This window comes from Erpetoichthys calabaricus, chromosome 10 (genome assembly GCF_900747795.2).
Source record: "Erpetoichthys calabaricus chromosome 10, fErpCal1.3, whole genome shotgun sequence".
Taxonomy (NCBI): Eukaryota; Metazoa; Chordata; class Cladistia; order Polypteriformes; family Polypteridae; genus Erpetoichthys; species Erpetoichthys calabaricus.
The window spans coordinates 112,425,689-112,449,834 of NC_041403.2; the positions used below are offsets into that span (position 1 = coordinate 112,425,689).

At 38.1% G+C, this 24,146-nt stretch overlaps 1 protein-coding gene across 5 annotated transcripts in view; it reads right to left on the reverse strand.

Annotated features, from left to right (window-relative positions):
- The window catches only part of stau1 (staufen double-stranded RNA binding protein 1), an 814,059-nt gene that overhangs the window by 750,928 nt on the left and 38,985 nt on the right, over nt 1-24,146 (reverse strand). For all 5 annotated transcript variants that reach the window (XR_003717528.2, XR_007936091.1, XM_051932847.1 and 2 more), the window contains exons 7-8: nt 11,583-11,754; nt 2,135-2,230 (exon numbers count right to left, since the gene is read on the reverse strand). Coding sequence is in view for 3 of the 5 variants with exons in the window: in XM_051932847.1 (XP_051788807.1) it covers nt 2,135-2,230; nt 11,583-11,754 (268 nt within the window). In the remaining 2 variants the exon portion in view is untranslated. The remainder of the gene's footprint in view (nt 1-2,134; nt 2,231-11,582; nt 11,755-24,146) is intronic.

The window sequence follows — 24,146 nt, forward strand, 5'->3', positions numbered from 1 at the left end:
TCATAAAATAGATACCATCACCATCTTCTCTCCTTAGTCCATATAGAAGACAGAAAAAACTTCTAACTATATTCCAACCTCTGGTGTCTCATTTATTTATTCCAGGGATGGGAAACTACAGCCTGTGGACCGCATCCTTCCCTTGGTATAGGTGTCAGCAGCCTATGAGTCTCTCATAAAAAAACTATAATATTCTGGCCTTTCTCGTGTGTTCTTAACAGGACGATGCTACAGTTGGCTGGTGTAAGTATAACAATTTGCCACCCTCCTAAACCTTTATTTTTATTCCTAAAGACATTTATGTCTCAGAAAATCACCATCCAATTATCACTCCCCTAAATGTTTATTATAAAATTATTTTCTTTATTATTTTTCTAGCATGATTCCTAAACTTACTGCATTCAGAAGAGGCCTATACTGTCTCACAAAGGAACAAGGATGAGATTTATTATAAAAACAGAAAATTAATAAACTGGGCTCAGCCCAGCTTTTCTACAATATATAGATGCTTTTCCAGGATATAGCTCTATGGTTTCAAACTTATGAGTATTTGAAGACCTCTTACATCCACTCTATATTGAGATTTTAATATTTTTTTCATTTAATTTTAAAGAGTTAATCTGATTACTACTAAGAGGACCTACCCGGCTGGTAAGACGGTTGCCAGGACCAAAGGCACCTACTCTATGCCACAGGTCAAAGGACAGTCACAGAGGAAATCTCTAGTGGAGCTGAACAGCTGTACATGTGCAGGAGGCGTGTTTGAATTGCAATAAGTAGGGCAATCTAAACAGAACAAAATGTCCTACAGCAGGCAGCAGCTTGCTAGGTTTCAGGAGTGCCCAAACTACTATCAAAAAAAGATAATGAGGTTATGGAGACCTCAAAAGAGACCAAAAGATCCCTGTAGCAAGCAGGTGCAGCACAGGACCACTGGCTGAATAAAATAGGAATAGGTTGCCCTTTCTAAGTTGATCTCATGGAGGGCTAGATGGAGATACGTACTTCCACCACTTAACTGCTGGGTGGCAGCACCTTTTTCCTTATTTACAGGACTAAACTCCTACTTTTGAAGAAAAAATGAGGGCAGATGGGCTATATTTAAAAAAATAAGGCCTTTGAGAGTTACTGAAAGCTTAGGGATGCATGGGTATTGGAAGCAATGTTGCAGAGTTCAAGTTATATTTCCTCCAAACACTACAGTGCTTATCCCAAATGCCAGTTTAAAGCTGCCACAAACCAGTGATACCTTTAAGTATGGAGTTAATACGAGAGTTGAAAGCTAAGGATTAATGGAAGGAGGAAGAACTGACAGAGTTCTGAGGGAGACAATGATTTTAAGTGAAAAGGAAAACGTTTCGTGGTGCTTGGGAAGTGGGCAAGTGGAAATGTTCAAGACGTGTGTTGGTAGGCCTAGCGACGTAGCACATGATATATTTTTACTAAATGTACTTTCCATTTACTCTTTAGTGTGACCCTCCCTTGTATAGTTTATCTTCAAGTACTAGGCCACAAGTGTGCCCTTTTTTGCTTCAGCTAATAAAAGAAGCAATTTCACATTGGAGCAGGAATTAAATCGGTTTTGAATAGAAAGGTCACTTTGTCATTTTATCTGTGCTTTTTACCTGATATTTAAATGCTTTTCAAAAAATGTATTTCCTAACTTTTCATTATAATTAATGAACATTTGCTGAAACAAAAGAGTACAGTAGAAAAAGGACAAATATTTGCCCACTTTGACTACTGCAAATGTTCAACTTGTGAAAAGGCTAATTAACACTATTTGTATTCTTGCTCAGTTGACGTGAACTGTTTGCAAAGAGTTATAACAGGTTTTTCCAGCATCAAATATAGTTAAAAACCTGACTATGGCTGCTCTGCAGTCCTCTGCTTAAATAACAGAGCTAAAATAATAAAAAATCTGTTCAGAGGTTATGCCATATTTTAATTGGTCTTGTAAAAATAACTAAAACTTCAACCAACTTGACCATTCTTTAAATGACAAACACGTAATACCTGAACCATAAGGCTATTTTAAAAAACACCAAGATTTCCTAATAACAATGAATGCAGAAAATGTAACCATTGGCAGCATTTTAGGACATATCAGTGAAAGACCTGAACTTCAGCTCACCTCAAAGTTGACAGGCATATTCCGTTTCAGTGCAATTTCAAATACTTGGCTTATTTCAGATTTGTTTAGATTTTGATCTGATTCACCACCATTGATCTGCAATCAAAAAATGCAAATTAAAATACATTTTAAAGTTGATGGCACATGATTATGAAGTAAAGTTCTTAACTTTGAAATGTGAATATGAAAAACATATTGTATGCACCTTTCACACAAATTAAACACAAGCAAACAATCCTGAAATGTAAAGATAACATACTATTGTCCTGGAGTGGAACCCCTTCAATTTTTTTTAACTGTAGACTTTTTATATTACATTTTATTTATTTTGCTCAAATGAACTAGGATGAACTGAATTTACATGACTTTAATTACAGGCATTGCAAGCACCCTTTCTTGTACATTCTTCCTGCATTGTAACACTAACTTGGGTATCTGTTCCAGTCAGGTTCTTTTTCAATTAGTTTATGACTTGGAATGGGAAATAAGTACAGATGCAACAGAACCTGTTGTAATTAACTTCAACCTAGGAACAAAAAGAAAGCCGCAGGACTAGGAATTACTGAATTATTTTACAGCTTGAAAATGGAAGAATGAAGGAGGTACTTAAAAGATCACACACTTAACAGTAGGTTTGTTGAGGATTAATTAAACTAGGGAAAAGGAGGGCAGGGAGTTTTGGACAGGCCAAGTTTAGAAGGGACAAAGGGAAAAGGATTAGTGTAATATCAAATACACATAGTAACTGAATTTCTAGGAGTTAAAGCGCCATAGTACAATCAGTAATACGTTAAAAATTGCTTGCCTAATGCTATGAGTATTAAGAATTAAGTGAGTTGGAATTATATGATGCTGCTCTGATATCTCTCATATATATTTCTCTTCTGGTTCGTCCTGCTTCCACTTCAAAACTGGTCCCACCCACACGGAGCCGACATGGCATTTCTCGATTCCTATTCGTCCTCTTCCATGTCATGCACTATACTGGCCTGTTGAGCGTAATACATCCAACAAGTACTATATTACAAGTACTCGAGGTGATGCCACAACAGTAAAGTAGGTTTACCACCTTTGCGGGAGCCACCTGTGTCTTTACAACTGCTTCTTACACAGCAAACATCAGAAACTAAAAATGATCGTGAACACATTCGAGAATACAATTCTTCTCTAGCGTTTGCTTCCATGGGTGCACAGATAACTCAACCTCCTGGCCACGGACCACTGTTTTAAAATACACGGACAAATTTATCACCAAATCTCTCCACTATACGCTAACACTTCTATCTCTCCAGGATATGGACAGTTGTATGTTTTTGGCACAGCACAAGCTACTGAAGTACGCTTACAAAATAAAGCAAACTCTGTATGCAGCGAAAATTTACTTCTCCAGCTAGATTCCATGCTCAGAACCATTAATCCTTTCGCTAAATCATACAAACACATGCATGAAATCGCTCAGTCCAATCCAACAGCATCTGTATGAATGGTTTTCAAGGAAAACCTTAGGCAGGATTTACGACGATACAATGCCTTGACATGTCACACCGATGTTGCAGCGATTTTCGTCGGAGAAAACGGCGAACCACCTGCCGAAAGTTACATTTGCATCTATCCCATAGGCAATTCCTGTAAACAGATTTCCACACTCAATATGAATTGCGATCCTGTGGTTTACCCACTTTTATTCCCTTACGGAGACATTGGCTGGCACAAAGATTTATAACATGTCCCCGATAAAAGAACTGCCAAGCGAATAAGGCTTATTCAATGCCAATTTCAAGCGTACAGATTAGCAATGAGGAATACATTTAGTATTTTGCACTCCAGCAGCAAACTATTCCAACAGTATGTCGTAGATGCGTATGTTAAAAAAGAGGGCGTGCGTCTCAGCTATCTCAGATTAAATCAACAAGATCTGAGCGTGGAACAATACAAAGGACTTTCAGACGCACTGCAAGCAAACGCTGAAAATAACAACGTACGTGTAGGCAAAATGATCATATTACTGTCCACATTTCCAGGAAGTCCAAGATACATGCAACAAAACTATCAGGATGCCATGGCCATACTACGTAAATACGGAAAGCCTGATTTATTTATCACTTTCACATGTAATCCTGCTTGGCCAGAAATTCTACATGCACACTGCGTCTTTCAATAAGTATTCATTTCTTCTTGATTTCTGAATTCCTTTCTCACCGTTTTCCGTTCCTATTCTTACATCGCCGTATGTTACGGCGGGTGTCGGCTAGTAATAGGAATAACTGAAACCAGGCTAAATAATAACAGATGGGAACACATTATTTAGAACAGAATGGTGAAAACAGAAAAAATTACTTATATTCTGAAAATGCCATTTCTTTTTTTCTGATAAATTACTTTTACAACTTTTAACTGTGTTTACTACTGGGGTTGATAGTTTTACAAAGTCTACATGCCTGGTACTTAACTCAAACAGAAATGAATAAGGACATTTCAATTACAGCATTTCATTATTTAATTAAATTATGTGTTCTTCAAATAATTTAAGGTAGTGGTTCCTAACCTGGGGTGCCCTCACCCACAGGGGGCTTGAGATGGCTGCATCGTGATTCGCCAGGTACATTCTCCACAACTTTATCGTGGTACAATTAGTGTCTTGCAGTGTAAAACCAATAAAGTCATTTATTAGTTAGTGCTACTGTTTTGTGATATGAAAATAATTAAGCACTGCATACACAATTGTCGACCTGTGATTGAGCCACAGAAATGTACCTTCTCACTGGTTCCTTGCTGAGGACGGAGCATTCATAAAGACAAGTAACTTTTTTTTTTTTTAAAAGAATGTAGTTTGGACCTTTCAATGCTCTGTAGAGAAGGGTGAAATCTAGTATAGATTTCTGGGCAAGATTTGGGTTTTTAAGTAATCAACAGAAGTTGGGACACCTGTGCAAATTTGTTTGCTTCAAATTGAAAGGCTTAATTTACTTTAATTGCTGCAGAACATCTGTAGGTTGCAATTATTTGTTGTTCCCTGAAGAGGGCCGATTTTGTAATATTCTGAAATTTCCTTCTTTTTCAGTTTTTGCTAACCTAAACTTTAAATTTAAACCTCTGAGAGTTTACTGCTTACCTTTTCACCATTTTAGGTCATTCATTGCATTTTAACTGATTAAATTTGAAGAAAGACTGAAAAAACGGAGGTGTTCTAAAACCTTGGACAGGTAGTATATGTATTTATGTGAATGCTTTTAATTGAAATGTAACTTTTGGTTGATCCATAAGACTGTAAGTAAATATAGCCTGTTTTAAAACTTGTACTAGTAATATGAATGAACAAAATATACTGGAGGAATTATCACAAGCAGTAAACAGTGCAGGCACATGGGTAACAACACATACAGGGCAATGCATATGCAATTAAATACTTAGTACAGCAAGTAACACTAAAGCTTGATACCGATTAGCGTTTATCAAGTTAAACATCAATTACGACTGCCTTACCTTGCAGTCGCTGTATGGCAGCAGGTGATGATCTCAAAGATGACTTATTAAATTGAATGTGTCTCTCCCTTCCACTGAAACTTTCTTTCTGCATATTCTGCAGATAGGGAAATCATCCTTAATTTACTTCATATCACTTTTTTAAAAAATAGAACCATATTTCGGAGGTATTCTTCTGAGCTCTGAAATGCAGTCACTGCCTTCCACAAATAATTATAATTTTGTGCTAGATGCCCACTTTGCAAGCTACGCCTGCATGATTATGTACTTTTAGTGAATCTCTGACAGTGTTTTAACTCAAACTATGTCTTTTTTTTTTATATATAAAACAAAGTAATCAAAGGTTACAGTGATAATTATATTCTGAAGTAGTGTAATAACCATCAGTAATTTGACCGTAGTTAATTTTAAAAACTGGTAACCATCCCATCCCTATAACCAGCCTAATATAATTACAAAATTAAATGAAATCAAACTATTAATGATTAACATTCTATGGGCTATGGAGAACTTTTATTTTATTTTAATACATCTGTGTCTTATATGTTACACCAGTTTGAGGATTATAGGTAGTCATCGACTTACAACCACTACCGAAGCTCACGAGCAAACGACTGTTTTCCCCAGAGCAGCTCCATGTGCCATGACTCATTCATCTTGATCTCAGTTTATTACCTGCAGAGGTTTTGACTGTGTTCAGTTACATTTGTCTTACAATTACAGAAAAGAGGCAATTGATCTTGACACAAAAATGAAGGTGATCAAGTAGTATGAGGGAGGAAAGAAAGCGAATCCGATCACATGTGACTTTACGTTATCCCATTGTAACCAGAGTTTTCCACACATGTTTTACTGCTGTGAATCCAGTTAACCTCTGAAGCTTCTGCATTGTGACTCACGATGTGCCACTTCGCAGAACCGCCACAAAGCGGTAATAAAACCATACTAAACTCCTTTATCTGTTTAAGTTTATTATTAACAGGCTAAAATGTTAAAACAGAAAACATATGAGTGCTCAAACTCTGCCAGAACAATTCCTTCTCTCACAGTTAACACGATGAACATTTGGAGAGTCCAACACTGATGACATAACATAACACAAAGAAAGAATTCATGAAGCTATTAAAGGTTAAGCATTAATGCAAGTGACAGTAATAATGAAACAAAATAATAAAAAAAAATTATAAAAACTAAAATGATACAATATCTGCACAATGCGCTATGAATAATGATAAAAAGATATAAAACAAACAATATGAGTTAAGGGACTTATTATACAGTACTATACATACGGTCAGGTTTGAATACATATACCGGTTCCTTTTACTTCCAGGTCAACTTTCGACCTGTCTGTCGAAACAGACAAACATGGTCGTAAGTCGATGACTACCTATATTATTTCTCTATTATAAGATAAAATCTTGGAAGGAGACGCTACGTGATTTTCTCTAAGATACTTTAACATCCCACAAGAGACACTTTAATGTCCCGTGAGACAAGGCAGTGAGAAAAAAGGACAGCTGCTGTACAGACTTTTAAATGATCGATGCTCAGCGCAACAAGCAGAACATGCAGCTTGGCAGCAGCAAGCCAGCAGCTGATCTGACCGTTTCTCCTTAGCGTGCGTTCAGCCCCCTCTTCACAACAGAGCGGCAGAGATGCAAAGTGACTAGCGCGTAGCGCACCCCGGGTTGGGTTTGGGTTGGGCGAGTGAAGCGAGCAAGGGGCAAAGCCCCCTAGTTATTATTATTATTATTATTTAATTGATATTTATGTTGGCTCTGGAAGGAGATGTCCGGACAAACTGAATAAAGGAGCAGTGAATGCAGAAGGTAGCTGGGGTAGATCCTACAGTTGTTTTTGCACCAAAGCTAACATTAATATACCAATATAGTATGAACTTACACTAAAAAATAATAAATTAACATTTATATATATTTAATTACTTTATGAGATACAAATCATTTTCAGTATTGTTTATATATTTTTGGCTTACACGACGTCTCCAAATTTCTGCAATCTTTCAGCAACCTCGAAAAATATTTCTATTGAATTGTTCATGGCCAGCTTCTGAATAACTGAAACTACGAGTGTCAAACTTAAAAATGTGGAGGGGCAACTGTATTTTCAAAATATATGTTTTTTTTAACCTACCCATCAATATTTGGAAGCCATTTAAGTCCATCTCAAGACTGCACATGGCAAAAGCTTATCCCTTTAGCATCTACAGAAGGCAAGCTCCATTCTACACTTACCCAAACATGTAAAAAAGCCATATTCAACCATTAGCACAATTTTCTTTTAAACCACAGTAAAGGTCTCAAGTTGAAAGAAAGTACACTTAAAAAAACTCATTCACAATAATACTATGCAGAAAGTGAGAGCCAAGAACCCTTTAATTTAATACATATGCATGTCTTTGTGGAAATGGAAGGAAAATTGAAATTGTACCTGGAGAACAACAAAACTTTGCAAAGTCAATTATCGTGCTTGTGATTTTAATGCATCAGTCCCAACCTTTTCAATTTCCAGTGCTATGTAACTGATTTGCAACTATGCATGAAACAGAACAAAAGATAATTCTTTGACCAGCCTTAAAAGCACTTGAGTGCAATGTGCTACATTAGCCTTAGCTATTACCACTATAAGTAGAAAAAGTCAAATTGTTGAGGGGTAATAAATAAATAAAAACACTTGCATTAGACTCAGCCCCTATATCAGCAGGTGTTTGGTTCCAGTACCCCCCACAGATACCAAAATCCGCAAATGCTCAAGTCTTCTATATAAAGTGGCACACTTTTTGCATATAACTTATGTACATCCACCCGTATTTTTTAAATCATCTCTAAATTACTTATAGTATAATACTTAAAATATAAATGCTATGTAAATAGTTGTTTTACTGTATTGTTTTAAGAGAACTGAACAGAACCGAAGAATGCACAAAATGTAACACCAAGGTCCTCACAGCACCTTGCAGTCAAGATTGCTGACTGGACAACTTTTGTTTAAAGAAATGCAGGGCAGCACTTGCCACTATGTGTATGTGTGTCTCTATCGATAATGATTTTTTTGTTGGTTAAAACTAGTTGTTTTAAGAAAGTCAGATTTCAGTTTAACTTTTTCGGAAATGATTATTAAGACTTCTTTGTTTCAGTGTCTTTATTTTCCGGAATTTGTCCATGTCTTTTGTGTTTTGCATTAAGAGCTGCAGTATTGTGGGAAGTGTAAAGATGGAAATCGTTTCCTACCTTGGTGACTAGAAGACAAGGTAGGATAGGTAAGTAAGAAGGAGCTCTCCGTTTACAAGCACCATGACTACTGGAGAACAGGTTCACACACAGAACGGGTTCAGTTGATCTTAAAAATAGAGTAACGGAGCTTGCTTCTGCTGAACATAGCTAGCCAACTGAAGACAATTGTGGTGGCTGTGCAATTGGCTGCCACATAGGAGCTCCTATGGCTAATAATAATTCATTATATTTAAATATAGCACTTTTCAAGGTACTCAAAGAGCTTTACGCAGTGAGTGCGGAGCCACTTCAACCACCAATAATGTGCAGTATCCACCTGGATGACGTGATGGCAGCCATTTTGCGCCAGTATGCTCACCACACATTATCTTTTTTGTGGTGAAGGAGTGAAAGATAGTTAACCACAAACAGACAGGGGATGATTATGAAGCCAGAATGACCTGGTTGTTGTGGACAATTTAGCCAGGACATTGGGATACTCCCAACTGCCCTGGGATCTTTAATGACAACACAGAGTCAGGACCTCAGTTGTACGTTTCATCCGAACAACAGCGCCATTTTTACAGTACATTGTCCATGTCATTCAGACCACAGGATAAGTGCCCCCTGCTGGCCTCACCAACACCTCTTCCAGGAGAAATACAAGCTTTTCCTGGATAGTCTCCCATCCAAGTATTGGCGTGTTCCAAACATACTCAGCTTCAGGTGGATAACCTGTTCTGAAGTGCATGTGGTATGGCTGGAGGCAACAACAGCGTATGCACACAAATCTCTTCATTCAAGCGGAATCAGCTTAGTATTTGGAGCACAGCAAATTCACATTTTGCTTTTTTGAAATTTTCTATATATTTTTTTCTAATATTTTTGCATGGTTAGATGCGAAACCTGTGCATATGAAGGGCCATTATATTTTATCTGCATGATTTTATATTAATATTACTCTAAAGTAAATGAAATTGTGGGGCATAAATACATTGATTCAAACAATTTTTTAAATTTGTTTAGCATGGTGGGGTATTACAATGTTGTTTTTTTATATTTTATGATGAAAGTAGCTATTCTATTAATTGATTGAATTAATTAATTTATGTGTGCCCGATGATTGTATTTAGTCACATATAACCATGAAAATTGTGGTTAAAAAAATATTTTTTGCCTTTTTTTTTTTCAGCTGCCAGAATCGGGAGGAAGAGGACGAGGTTGCCAGGGAGGAGTGGTGGTGGAAGAAGAGAGTGTTTACTAGTGGTGATTTCTTAGTGTACTGCGCTTGGGAGTGTGTTGCGGCTGGAGGGATTACGGGGAAGATGTGCCCTCCGACTGAAGAAAAATAGTTTATTTATTTTTATACGTGCCTCCGTGTGAATCTGTGTTGGGTCGGGCGCAATATAGTGCCTTTACTTACAGTGTATTTATAACTAAAGTAAATAAAATTGTTTTACTTAAAAAAACTTTTTTAATATATTTTACTTTTTAGTTTTTGAGTATTTTGCAAATTATTTTTCTTTAGTCATTTCTCATGAACGGGAAGCTTCTTTAAAAGTATTACATAATATTATTATGAATTATTTGAATACTAAAAAGAATTATATTTTGGTCTCTATTTTTCTGTTCAGGCTCTTATGGGATTAGCGCTCGGTTGCTGCGAAAAAAAAATATTGATGACATCATGGCAAACTTACGGCAATACTTCCTCACCGTTTTCCCCACAGCTACTTCTTTGCAAGAGTAAACAACTATCTACAAGTAAAGTCGACATGCATATTTACCCACTCCACTTACTGGAAAGGGCAAATGGGGGCAATCTGATATGTCTCTAACTTGTATGCTCCTATATCTCGCTACTGTATAGTCCCTCTCCGTCACTGTAGTGTGTGCATCGGTTTTGATGGATTATTGCATTGTCATCGCTACTGAACATGTATGCAAAATTTGAAGAAATTCGCTTGGGTGAAAGTGGGTTTAAAATTAGTTGCAAGATTTGACCCAGACAAACAAACAGACAGAGGGGTCAAGTTAAATAAAATTGTTTTAACAAAAGCCTTAAAACTTACTAAATACATCAATAAATACACTTTGAAACCTGGAATGTTCCAGAGTACTGATTCGTGTCTTTGAGTTTCCACACTTTTTCTGTGGCAACACCATTTTCAAAGAAGTACAGCTGTTCTCTTTACCTAATTATGGAGTTAGATTACTTGTAAAAGTCAGTGTGCAAGCACAACACATTTTTCTGGTGTGTGTAGCATATTTTAAGAATTAGTGTCACATTTTAAGTGAAAGCAATACATTTTGCAAAGATTTTGTATTCAGGTGACTACTGCTAGTCTTCTTATGCTGCACCAAAAGTCCTCGAGTCAGTACAACACATTTTATAACTACAATTTCATCGCAAGCACCAGCAATATATTTTGCAAGCTCACACAGCACATTTACAGTGAATTTTGCAAGCAGACATAGCACATTTTAAGTGTGCATTATACATTTTTCAAACGTTTTTTGATCACATAACTTTTAGTGGGGTTCTCGTGCAGCATTACTGCCAAATGAATCTGAGCAACAAAGCAGAGAGGAAAGGCAAGACTTTGTCCTTTTATAAAATTACTAACCTATGAGCTACATTACCTTAACAAATTCTCATTAAGAATTTTCTAAAATTTTATGATTTATGCATTCCACAAAGCAGAAATATAGTAATTTGTCTTAATCCTTACCTCTGATTTTTTTTCTAACAGAGGTTCTTTCTGCAAAAATTTTAAAGCTTTAGCAGCTGCATCGTGCTTTGCTGCTTGTCTGGTTCTTCCTTTGCCATGAAATTGCTGTCCTCCAATTGATAATTCCATTTGGTAGAGGACTGGGCCAACTGGTGGAAAGGGATAATAATACCTGGAAAAACAGCATGATGCTTTACATAAATTGAGCAAACTAAATTCACAGAAAGACAGGATTTTTGTAAAATAAAGTAAATATCAAAACCAGCAAAATGAAAGTATGCAAGTTTAAAAAGCAACACATAATGGAAAACATATAGCAATCATTTTTACAAACTATATTTCTACTATTTCAGTCATGCTAATTTCAATAAATGTGATCATTTCACTAAATCTCCCACTGGAAAAAATGCATAAATTTAGAAGCTAAATGTACGCTTTGACATCTCTGCAATTTGATAAATATAATATTAATGACTACAAACAGTGTGCTACTTCTATCTTTTTGTGATAAAATTCAAAAGTCTTATTTTGATCCCATTTATTTTAATTTGTTTCCTAAATGTACAGTATTTGTCAGCTGCCTTTAAGTCAATGATGAACTTTATTATTACAATATAACAATTAAAAAAATAAAACATTCATCGCAACTTACTTTTGAATTATATCAAATGTCACTGGCAGTCGTATGCTTCGTGAAAGTCTTAACACAATGGTAAATCCAGCATGTTAATGGCCAAATGAACATTTGACTAAAAGGCAAAATACTGCTAGTAAGAATAAAATAGTACAAGTTCAACATCGTTATTCTAAAGTTTCAAGAAGTCTTGGATAAATAGTTTATCGAGCTATGTTGTTAAGACCCTTATGCTTCTCGTACAATTGCTCCTGACAACTTGGTTTATAAATGAAGATGCTAAAATGGCTAGGATGATTCTCAATAATCATTATTTAAAATTGCCCAGTAAAAAGGATCCACTCTGGGAACCTGGCTTGAGCAATTCCAATCTGGTAGCAGGCATGCATGGGATCAATTCAGACAATTAAGAAGTTTTTGATATAAATCAAATTTGGATATAGAGTGACTAGCAGTGTTACCTGGCTTCACCTGGCAAATTTCATAAAACAATGGGCCTCCGTTACAGTGCCATCAGTTAAACGGGTGTATCAGAAGTATTGTGAAAATAAGTGCTTTTCCATATACAATATTTGTTTGGGGTGGCGCAGTGGGTAGCGCTGCTGCCTCGCAGTTGGAAGACCTGGGGACCCGGGTTCGCTTCCCGGGTCCTCCCTGCGTGGAGTTTGCATGTTCTCCCCGTGTCTGCGTGGGTTTCCTCCGGGCGCTCCGGTTTCCTCCCACAGTCCAAAGACATGCAGGTTAGGTGGATTGGCGATTCTAAATTGGCCCTAGTGTGTGCTTGGTGTGTGGGTGTTTGTGTGTGTCCTGCGGTGGGTTGGCACCCTGCCCGGGATTGGTTCCTGCCTTGTGCCCTGTGTTGGCTGGGATTGGCTTCAGCAGACCCCCGTGACCCTGTGTTCGGATTCAGCGGGTTGGAAAATGGATGGATGGAAATTGGATAAAGAGAATAGTAAAGTAATAAGTAATATTATTATTACTGGAACTGCTCATTCTAGGCTAGTGTTTTTCAACCAGTGTGCCATGGTAACAGTGGTGCGGCATGAGAGCTTTCTAGGTGTGCCATGAAAATAATAATGTAGTGCCCCTGGGTCTAAACCTGACAGAGACAAGCTTCAGAGGAGGACAGATCAACCTGGAGAAGCAATCATAATGTTGCAGACACAGTACTTATATAAATAGAATGTATCATTATTATCATTATTATTAGAACACTTTGTATGCGTCTCCTGGCTGGGTGTGTGGTCGCCAGTGAGTCTCATAGGATAGTGGATCGTGGGCGTACATGTTGCCTCTGAGGCAGGGAGGGGTGAGCAAAGGGACAAAGACAGTTGAGGATTCACCCAAAATGCTCACTAAGTGCCATGTCTCCAAACGCTGATCTCAGAGTTGCTTTTTTACTGTTTTCTCCGGTATATGAAGGGCTAAACAAGCCATAAATCACATTTCTGTGTGTAATCTATTGGTTTACATGTGAATACCATCAGTTTGCATGCTCACATTACTAGCTTCATTCATATAAATTAAACATGTATGAGATATGTTTTTGTGGTTAGTAGGTTTGATAGTGTGATATATGGCCGACAGTTTATCCCAGCCATTACCCCCACGCCGCCAGATGGAGTCCTCCCTGCAATATGGATGTGGCCCGAATTCCAGCAGGGCATCATGGACAATGGAGTTCGGCTTCACAGACCTGCTGGATACCATGGAAGCCGCCAGGGGACGCAAGAATGTTTTTATTATAGATCGGAAGTACAGTTGAACCTCGGTTTGCGAGTAACTTGGTTTACGAGTGTTTTGCAAGACGAGCAAAAATTTTTAATAAATTTTCACTTGAGAAACGAGCGAGGTCTTGCAGTACGAGTAGTTTGTCTGCTGAGCGTCACGTGATGAGCTGAGCTGATGGTTCTTCTCTCTCTCTCTCTCACTGCGGGATTGTGGGCAATCGTCTCCTATTCTCCGTCTGAGTCGGCGTGCCTCACTCATATAGTCAACATCTGTATGAGCGTATAGTGTTTACTACAGCATTAGCATTGTGACTGTGTGTGCGCGCATGTGTGTGTGTGTGCACGTGCGCGCTCGTGCGTGTGTGTGTGTGTGTGTGTGCTCGCGCGCGCGCTTGTGTGTGCTGTGATGTGCGAGTCCCCGTCTTGCAACCTAAAACACGAAGCTGAGTCTCAGTACTTTAGCAACACAAACTTTATTCAGCTTGAAACAGCAACAGCACGGTTATTTATACACAGACACAGCAGTCAGGCAGGGCCCTGCACATTTATAATGTTCCTTGTTCCTTGTATCACCCATTGACGGCAGGCGCTTATAGCATGTCCGCGATCTTTTCGGATTCGCTTTTACGGAGAACTGCTAAACGCTGGGAGACTGCGATTGCTTTGGGACGCTCTTCAGCGTGTCATCCCGTTGGGTGCAATCCCACAAGAGTTTAGAAACTCACTCACACCAGTCATGATTCTTTTCAAAGGTAAAGTGCAAGTTAATTTGTTTTATGTATTTTTACTTTATATTTTGTATTAATCATTTTTATATGAATAGTTTTGGGTTGTGGAACAAATCATCTGAGTTTCCATTATTTCTTATGGGGAAATTCACTTTGATATACGAGTGCTTTGGACTACGAGCACGTTTCCGGAACGAATTATGGTCGCAAACCGAGGTTCCACTGTACTCCCTAATCACGGAGATGGAAGGAATGAAGCACTTCTGGGCTGAAGAAAAGAAGAAGTTTTCATCTGACCAGGAAGTGCTATGAAATCATATGGACTGAGGGACAGAAGCACTTCTGGGTCAAGGAATATAAAAGGCCTGTGGGAAATCCCAGCAGAGGGTGAGGAGGGTTGGGAGGAAGTGTGACAGAGCTGCTGGGTGGAGAGGAGGAATTGATTATTGTGGATTATTGATTTATTATTGTGTATAGTGGAAGTGCTTTGTACACATTATTATTATAATAAATTTAATATTGGGACTTTTACCTGGTGTTTGGGTGTGTTGTCTGTGGGTTTGGAGGTGCGACAGCGCCCCCTACTGTCACAATAGTTAGATGTTTTTGTTTACAAAAAATATACCACCACAGAAAATAAGGCTGGGAAACACTGCTCTAAACCATGCTATACCCAATTACATAAGAACATTCCTGCTTTTCCTAGTGACTTAGCTTTTCTCGATTGTTATTGCAAAACACAATTTTACACAAAGGTGTACTCTTTGAAATAAAATGGGTAATCAGCTATGCTCCTTACTGTGTGCTCCCCCTCCAGCACAGTAAATTAGAGGAGTTGTGCTGCTATTATTGTGCCTTTCATCCTTTGCTAATGCACCTGCGGTTCCCAAAACTCCATGGGTCACCTTTCTTCCACTCTGGAGTACACTCACAAAAGAAATATGGTTACTAAAACTGCTTTGAATATGGTATCTAAACAAAAACTTCATCCATTTATCTTTTGTTACTGGGGACAAACAGGCTTTGAAGCCATTATTTCAGAGAGTAGCCCTAACTTTTTTAAATAAAGTGATTCAACTATTTTTTTATATAATACTCTACCGCAGCTGTTCGTTTGGCTGCCCAGCATTTTATATCACCTGTAGCTTGCAAACCGTTTCACCTATTGACCTGAAATTTGGTACACATATACTACGTGATGTTTACCATACGCTTTCGAGGTGATGATTTTTATTACTCTTTTTATTACTTTATTACTCTTTTATTTAATTTTATTGTAGAATCAACTCTCGGCAGCACACAGCAGGGCGGCTGTGCGGCGCATGCGTACGTGTATCGTTCTCATTCCCTACCACCTTTGTGGTCACTTCACCTACCTCTTCATATCTTTAATCATCTCGAGGCAGATTGAACACTTAAGTCTCAGCTTAAGTGAAAAATTAAGAACAACGTACTAAGTAATTGCAATACAAAAACTAACAATCAGTTTAATTGCGAAAAGATGCAGACAAAAGAAGAGAAGCAGCGGGCCGCTAGGGTGGAGAAAAGAAGAGCTGTTCAGGAAGCAGCAAGTGCATCAACCTCTGAGCAAATGAATGCTAAACGTGCAGAGAAAAAGGATGAAAACTATGAATGCTCAAATAAAGTGTACTCACTGCACGTTATCTTGCAGTACACCGTTACTGGTTTATAAATATAAGGAGTTAAGACTATGGATATATATTGTGATGGACGGCCGACACATCCAGGACGCTAGATGGCATCTTCCCTGCACCCTAGAGGTATCCCGGATTCCCGCAGGGCATCATGAAAGATGGAGTTTGTCTTCACAACCCTGCTGGGTACCCTGGGGGCCACGTATTTTTATACGTGCCTCCATGTGAATCGTGTGTCGGGTCGGGCGCAATAATTCTCCATCTGACCTGGAAGTGCTGACAAGTCACGTTAACAGAAGAGGAGAAGCACTTCCGGGTCAAGGACTATATAAAGGACTATGGGAGACCCAGCAAGCCGAGCCGGAGTTGGGAGGGAGTGTGACGGAGCTGCTGGGAGGAGAGGAGGAATTATTGTATTAACTATTGTGTTTATTGATTGTGTACATGGTGGTGGAGGTGCTTTGGGGCACTTTGGAGAAGAAAATTAAATTACTTCTTGGTGCTTTTAAACCAGTGTCTGCATCTGTCTGTTGGGTTTCATGGGACAACAGTGCCCTCAAGCGTCCACTTATTGACAATATACTGTACAGATAGAGGAAATGAACAGAAAATAAAAACAAAACAACGTAAAGCACAAACCCTTAACACTAGAATTACCAGCGCCTACGAAAAAACTCGTAGAACCGGCCCACCTTAAATCCATTCGCACCTCTCCGTCAGCGTCCTTTGTCCTGTAAATGTGCCGATTAAGACAAGCCTGCTATTCCATCCCCCACCACCGCAGAACATGCACAAAGTTCTCCCAGCTCATGCCTTGATTGATTATATGGGAGTGAAATGCTGGAGTTTTAGGGTGGAAAGATAGATCGTTATTTGGAACACATGCATTTCATGTATGTTCTGTTTCTACAATAATCTGTGTAAACACTTTGTTAAAACAGAAACGTTTTTCATATTTTAGTAGTAAATGACAAAATGTTGGCATACGTAAACTATATAGTATAATGTGTGAAGTCTGAAGTCCAAAGATCAAATAAACACTTTCACAAAAGGTTCAAGGATAAAACAACAGCGTCCGTGGCGTAGCGGTAAGATTTGCTGACTTGTAATCAAGAGTCCTCGGTTTGATCCCGACTGCCTCCTATATTTGCCATTTTCAGTAGTGAGCCGTTCTTATTGTTAATATTATACAGTACACACATACATTTGATTTGTGTCTGTAACAGATGGTGTACATTTATAGGACTTGTAAAAGTTACCATTTTTTTTTTCACTTTTATTCTCTCACTCACGATCACAATACATACTACCGCCCTAGGGATCTGACGCTGTTAGTTTTTATTTGAAACTGGGAGTAACTGTAGATGTGAGTGGTGTTTTGAGGCAATGGAACTGTACATTCTCTGATCTGGAGGGATAAAAGCGGACACATAAAACGCTGGTGAATCTGCCTTCTTCGCATCTCACCGTTACTCGATTGATTTTTATTCAGTTTTATTGAGTGTTCCTGGTCACGCTGAATTAGTATGTGCCTTATGGTCTATGATGTCAAAAAAAAAAAAAAAAAACAGAGACATAGTTATATATGATATTTGGAATTATTCATTTTATGACCTGTATAGTACATTTCGGAAAACATCGTGGCACGGATGCAACATTATTCATATTATTCATATTCATTTGAATAACACCGCATGTTTTTTTTCCCCAATCTTGCCAGTCCCCACATGTTGCTGTTTCTTTTGTACTCCAGGACATGCAGAGGCAACAGTAGTACAGAGAGGTCAGTTCAGCACTATATGCAATCATCACATTCAAATGTTAACAGTTTACACACACGCAAGGACCGTCCTTCCTACATTTACGAGGTGTGTACCTGTTGAAATGCGCACACTTTTCTCTATACTGTGGTTTCTATTACACACCTGAAAGAGAGACAATATATGTGACATTTTGAAGAAATCATTTTATGACCTGAATAGTACCAGTCAGAAAACATCATCGCACTAATGCAATATTATTTGAAAACGAACAGCGTCAGGTCGGGTGTGAATTTATGCTGGTGCTGTTACTTAGAGTCAGATCAGGAGGGGCGGGGTTGGGGGGGGGGTACAGCGTGATCGTGATTCAGAGAATAAAACTAAAAAAAAAAGCTAACTTTTACAAGTACAATAAATTTATACCCAATGTCCCATATACAGTATTTGTCTCTTTCTTTTTTTCTCCGTGATGCATTGATATCGTGCACCAGAAGGCGTGAGCTTATTCAGTGCATGCAGGAACACGCAGGTGGCCAGTTGCTTGTGTTATAACACACTTGAACTAGCAGCAATCAACGCACATGTATTCTGCAAGGCATGCACGAAGGCCACTGAGAAAAGAAGAGTGTTCATGGCTCACCTTGCAGAGGAACTTTGTTGTCGCTTCTTACTAGAAAAGGCAATGGAAAATGAAAAGGAGGATGCAACATTGACAAGCTTCTGTTCCAAGATAGCTGCTTTCCCCAGGAAAGTAAACTGAGTCAGTGTCAGGTGCCCTTTCAATGTAATAGGAACCAAAGCATAGAGAGAAGTGTGCACATTGCAACAGGTACAGTACACACGTCGTAAATGTAGGAAGGATGGTCCTTGCGTGTGTGTGTGTGAACTGTTAACATTTGAATATGATGATTGCATATAGCGCTGAACTGACCTCTCTTTACTACTGTTGCCTCTGCATGTCCTGGAGTACAAAAGAAACAGAAACATGTGGGGACTGGCAAGATCGGGGAAAAAAAACATGCGGTGTTATGCAAATGAATATGAATAATATGAAAAATGTTGAATCCGTGCCACAATGTTTTCCGAAATGTACTATATAGGTCATAAAATGAATAATTCCAAATATCATATATAACTATGTCTCTGTTTTTTTTTTTTTTTTTTGACATCATAGACCATAAGGCGCATACTAATTCAGCATGAGCAGGAACACTCAATAAAACTGAATAAAAATCAATCAAGTGACGGTGAGATACGAAGAAGGCAGATTCACCAGCGTTTGTGTGTCAGCTTTTATCCCTCCAGATCAGAGAATGTCCAGTTCCATTGCCTCAAAACACCACTCACATCTACAGTTACTCCCAGTTTCAAATAAAAACTAACAGCGTCAGATCCCTAGGGCGGTAGTATGTATCGTAATTGTGACAGAGTATAAAAGTGGGAGAAAAAAAAAACGGTAACCTTTACAAGTCCTATAAATGTACACCGTCTGTTACAGACGCAAACCAAATGTATGTGTGTACTGTATAATATTAACAATAAGAGCAGCTCACTACTGAAAACGGAAAATATAGGAGGCAGTCAGGATTGAACCGAGGACTCTTGATTACAAGTCAGCAAATCTTACCGCTACGCCACAGAAGCTGTTGTATCATTCTTGAACCTTTTATGAATGTGTTTATTTGATCTTTGGACTTCAGGCTTCACACATTATATAGTTTATGCCAACATTTTGTCATTTACTACTAAAATATGAAAAATGTTTCTATTTTAACAATGTGTTTACACAGATTATTGTAGAAACGGAACACACATGAAATGCATGTGTTCCAAATAACGATCGATTATTTCCACTCTAAAACTCCAGCACTTCACTCCCAGATAATCAATCAAGGCATGAGCTGGGAGAACTTTGTGCATGTTCTGCGGCAGTGGGGGATGGAATAGCAGGCTGCTTGCTGCTTGTCTTTATCAGCACATTTACAGGACAAAAGACGCGGACGGAGAGGTGCGAATGGATTTAAGGTGGGCCGGATCTACGAGTTTTTTCGTAGGCTCTGGTAATTCTAGTGTTAAGGATGGCAATCCTGCACAACTTACATTTCCCCTTAATTGTTCCTCACAGAATTGGAAATAGTCAGTCAATATTGTCTACCAAATACTGTTACAAAATTGTTGTTTTGCTAGCAGGTAAAAAGCATGAAGCTTTAGCTTTGATTAATAAACTTTTTAGTGTTTGCCACTTAAAGCAATAAAAATATCATTGAGTATCTTTGAATAATCAACATAAAAAAAATTGAATTCTAAGTTATTTTTTTCACACAAATGACATCCATTTACCCCAGAAACCTGTGTTGTCAACCGACTGATGCATTATTAAATAAAATTTTAATAAGTTCCCAAAAGGTCTACAATGGAGATTTATGGGACGCACATATCAAATGAGAAGCAAAAGCCTTAAAATTTAATGAAAATGCCCACTTCAAAAAAGCAAGCATTCCGATTAAAAAAAAAAAATCATGCTAGACATGTTCTGAGGTATGTTTATGATAAAAAAACAAAGCTGAACTTAATTTTACCATAGAGGAGAATATACACATCACATCAGTCATTACAAAAAAATAAGGTCAAATTTTCATGTAAACAAGAGGCTATGATTGCAAATCGGAAGCTCAGAACTAATATATCATAAAGTAAGGAATTTCACTGTAGCTGCTAAGCACAACATTGCCTTTCAGCTAAATATGAAATATTAAAATGCACAAATTCGGAATGTAAAATAAAATGAGAAAAATGAAGTGTCTAAAGCGCGGATCATTTTTGCTGGTCTGGAGTCATCCTCCTCTAAACTATTTTTTCAGTTACATTAAAATTACATAGAATCAGTAAATGTCAGGCATCCAGAAAATTACACACATTAAAAGGAACAGGGGCTAATTTTAGTTTAACAAGACACAGAAGGTGTGGAAGAGAATTCTTTCTGAAATTAAATAATTTATTCCAGGTTTGCCATTTCAGTTCTACAGCACTTGAATATCAGAACGGGACTGCAGGTACCACTCCTGTAATTTAAAAATCCTGCTTAGTTCAGCTTAAAATTATGCTGCTCTTTCCAGGGAAAAACAAGTTTATTATTCCATTCTGAATTACTTCAGAGATAAAAATATACAATCTGTGTTTACTTTAAAAGTGCCATGAAAAGACCAGTTAAACAGTGAGTTGAAATATATATTGAGTGAGTTACAAATTAAAGCAAAATATATTTCTTACTGGCTTATCTGTACCTGTGACTATTCTACAAAAGTGTCTTATTTAACTAATACATATATTCAATACAAAAAAAAAATTATTTACCGTAGTTTTTAAAAACATCCATATTGACCAGCTATTCATTTTATTGAAACACAATGCATGTATGTTAAGCTAAAGTCAACTGGCAATGAAGGATGAGGTAGTCAACACACCAGTCTAATCAAATCCAGTCAGTTTAATACTTATTGTCAATGGACATCTTTAAAGTTCAAGTTTCAGTATGGAAATAATAAAACTTTTTAATTAGGAACACAAAACGTCAAAGTGGTGCTGAAATTACACAAGTAAGTTATCACCAAACAGACACTGCTAGCTGATCGCCAATCAGGTGGCTTTTCTTCATAACTACAGTGCATCCTAAAAGTAATGGAGTTCGGAAAAACAAACAAAGAAGAAAAAGTAATTATAATTTTACTAACAATAAAACACAGAAAATACTAACATACATACAAAATGGACAAGCCTGGGCAATTATAAACTTTTGCTAAAAATATCTTTAGAGGTGGCAATGCTTGAATTATGTGTCAGCCAACCAGAACAAACTTAGCTTCTAACCCACATTTTTTAGATAAACCATGAAGTACTGAAAAGCAAAGAGAAAGATGTAGGGAAGTGCCCTAGAAAAAAGCTGCCATTGAACGATAAACTGGAGTTATTAGATACTGTAAATTTGAAAATGGGATTTATCAGATGAAAGTTTGTAAATAATGCAATATACACATTAGGGCTGGGCAAGTTAACGTGTTATTATTATTAATATTTTAAAAGCCTCAGTCTCTCTTGCGATCGATAGAGATCAGTGACCTTCTTTTACAGCATTTTTCGATACGCTTTTGCTAGAAGGAAAGTTAGCTTTGTTGATTTGACCTCAATTCCTTGTGCGTGCATGAGTAGCGAAGAGCAAACAGCTTCTAAAATGGCATGTGGGGAGATACCAAAGTAAATGCTCAAAGCAAAACTTTTATTGTATTATCGCTGAATCAGACTCTAATTTGTCCAACTCCGATTTTGATGCAAGTGATCTGGAGATGCAGATTGAAAACCAAAGTGAGGTACCGGCATCAGCTGATCTGACCGTGGTGCTGAATACGTTCGTATAGCTGATGCACCTATGCCAACGTTCGCCTGGGAGGACAGACACTTACGATGACAGGAGGTACAAACCATATTGCGTCTCACTGCAACTGCCACCCCCGCGCACCTGTCTTACAAAGACAGCCAGCCCACCGTGCATACTCTGCTGGCCGTCAAGCCGCTGCTGCTGCAAACAGGCGCTGACAGCAGGCAAAACAGGCAGCAACAGATGTTTTATGTTGATTTATGTGTGAAACCATTGCTTTGTGTGCTTTTCAGAAAACTGAGTTTTTTGGAAACTAGGGGGCTCTGCCCCCTGCTCGCTTCGCTCGCCAACCCCTGTGTTTGGTTTACCGGATATACAATACAATTTATTTTTGTATAGCCCAAAATCACACAAGAAGTGCCGCAATGGGCTTTAACAGCTCCTGCCTCTTGACAGCTCCCCAACCTTGACCCTCTAAAAAGATCAGAAAAAACTCCCAAAAAAAGACCCTTGTAGGGAAAAAATGGAAGAAACCTAGGGAAAGGCAGTTCAAAGACAGACCCCTTTCCAGGTAGGTTGGGCGTGCAGTGGGTGACAAAAAGAAGGGGGTCAATACAATACAGTACAATACATAGAATAGAATAAATCCTCAGTACAGTATAAAAACAAAAATTCTAGAAGTACGGAGTAGAATTTCACATTAGATGATATCATACAATATGATTTGGATTTGTTTTAAGTCCTGGAGACCTCATTCATCAAGCTGCCTCCCCCATTTTGCCATTCCACATCTGAAATAGCGCTAATCCGATGAAAGGACCCCTCATTCCCATGTCCCCATTCATCAGGCATGACTTTACCTTAGGCAGGCAATCTACAATTTAAAGAGATTGTTATTTTCTTGTGAATTGTTACATAGGCATTATTTTCACTTTTACTTTAAAAACTTTTGTAAAAACAATACTTGTTTCTTTATTTCCTAACCCGCGCGAGGTTACATCTCTTTCTTCCCAGACGTATAATACTGCTCGTGTTGTGAAGGGTGTTGCGGCTGAACGTATGCTAAGGATATGCCTTTGGATCATTTGCTGTCTTTTTGCTGCTTGCTAGCTGCCTCTTCTGCCTGTCGCATGTCGTTGTTTCAAGAGCTCTGAGCACACGATGCTTGCCTGCCAAAAGCAATCCAACAACTGCTAGCTTAGAGGTCTGGTGACTTGTTTTAAATGATGGCTCACTGCCATGTTCTCGCGTGACATTGTAAAAGCAATACCTGTCTTTTATTTCTGGCCCCGGGTCTTTTTAAAGCCTGTACAGCCACTGCCCTTTTTGCTACGGCCCTGGGACAATCTCTTGGCACCAAGTCTCATGTTTACGGTCCCCGTGAGACGCACCGTGGCAAGTCTCCTTGGTCTCGCGGGTCTTTAAAATGTCTTTCGAGATTATCACATATCGTAGCCTTGCATTTGCTTTCCATTCCAGCATTTTCTTTTATATATAGAGAGAAAATATTAGTCCTCAAAGAGTTGTTACTGAACATAGACTCGTTTTAAATAGTCATTATTAAGATACAACGGAGGGGGAAAAACTGCACAGAGAAAGGGCAAAGTATAATGAAATCAACAAAAATGAGTTAAGCATTTAAATCTAAAGCAAAAGCAGAAATATTTATAAATGTCTTATAATCA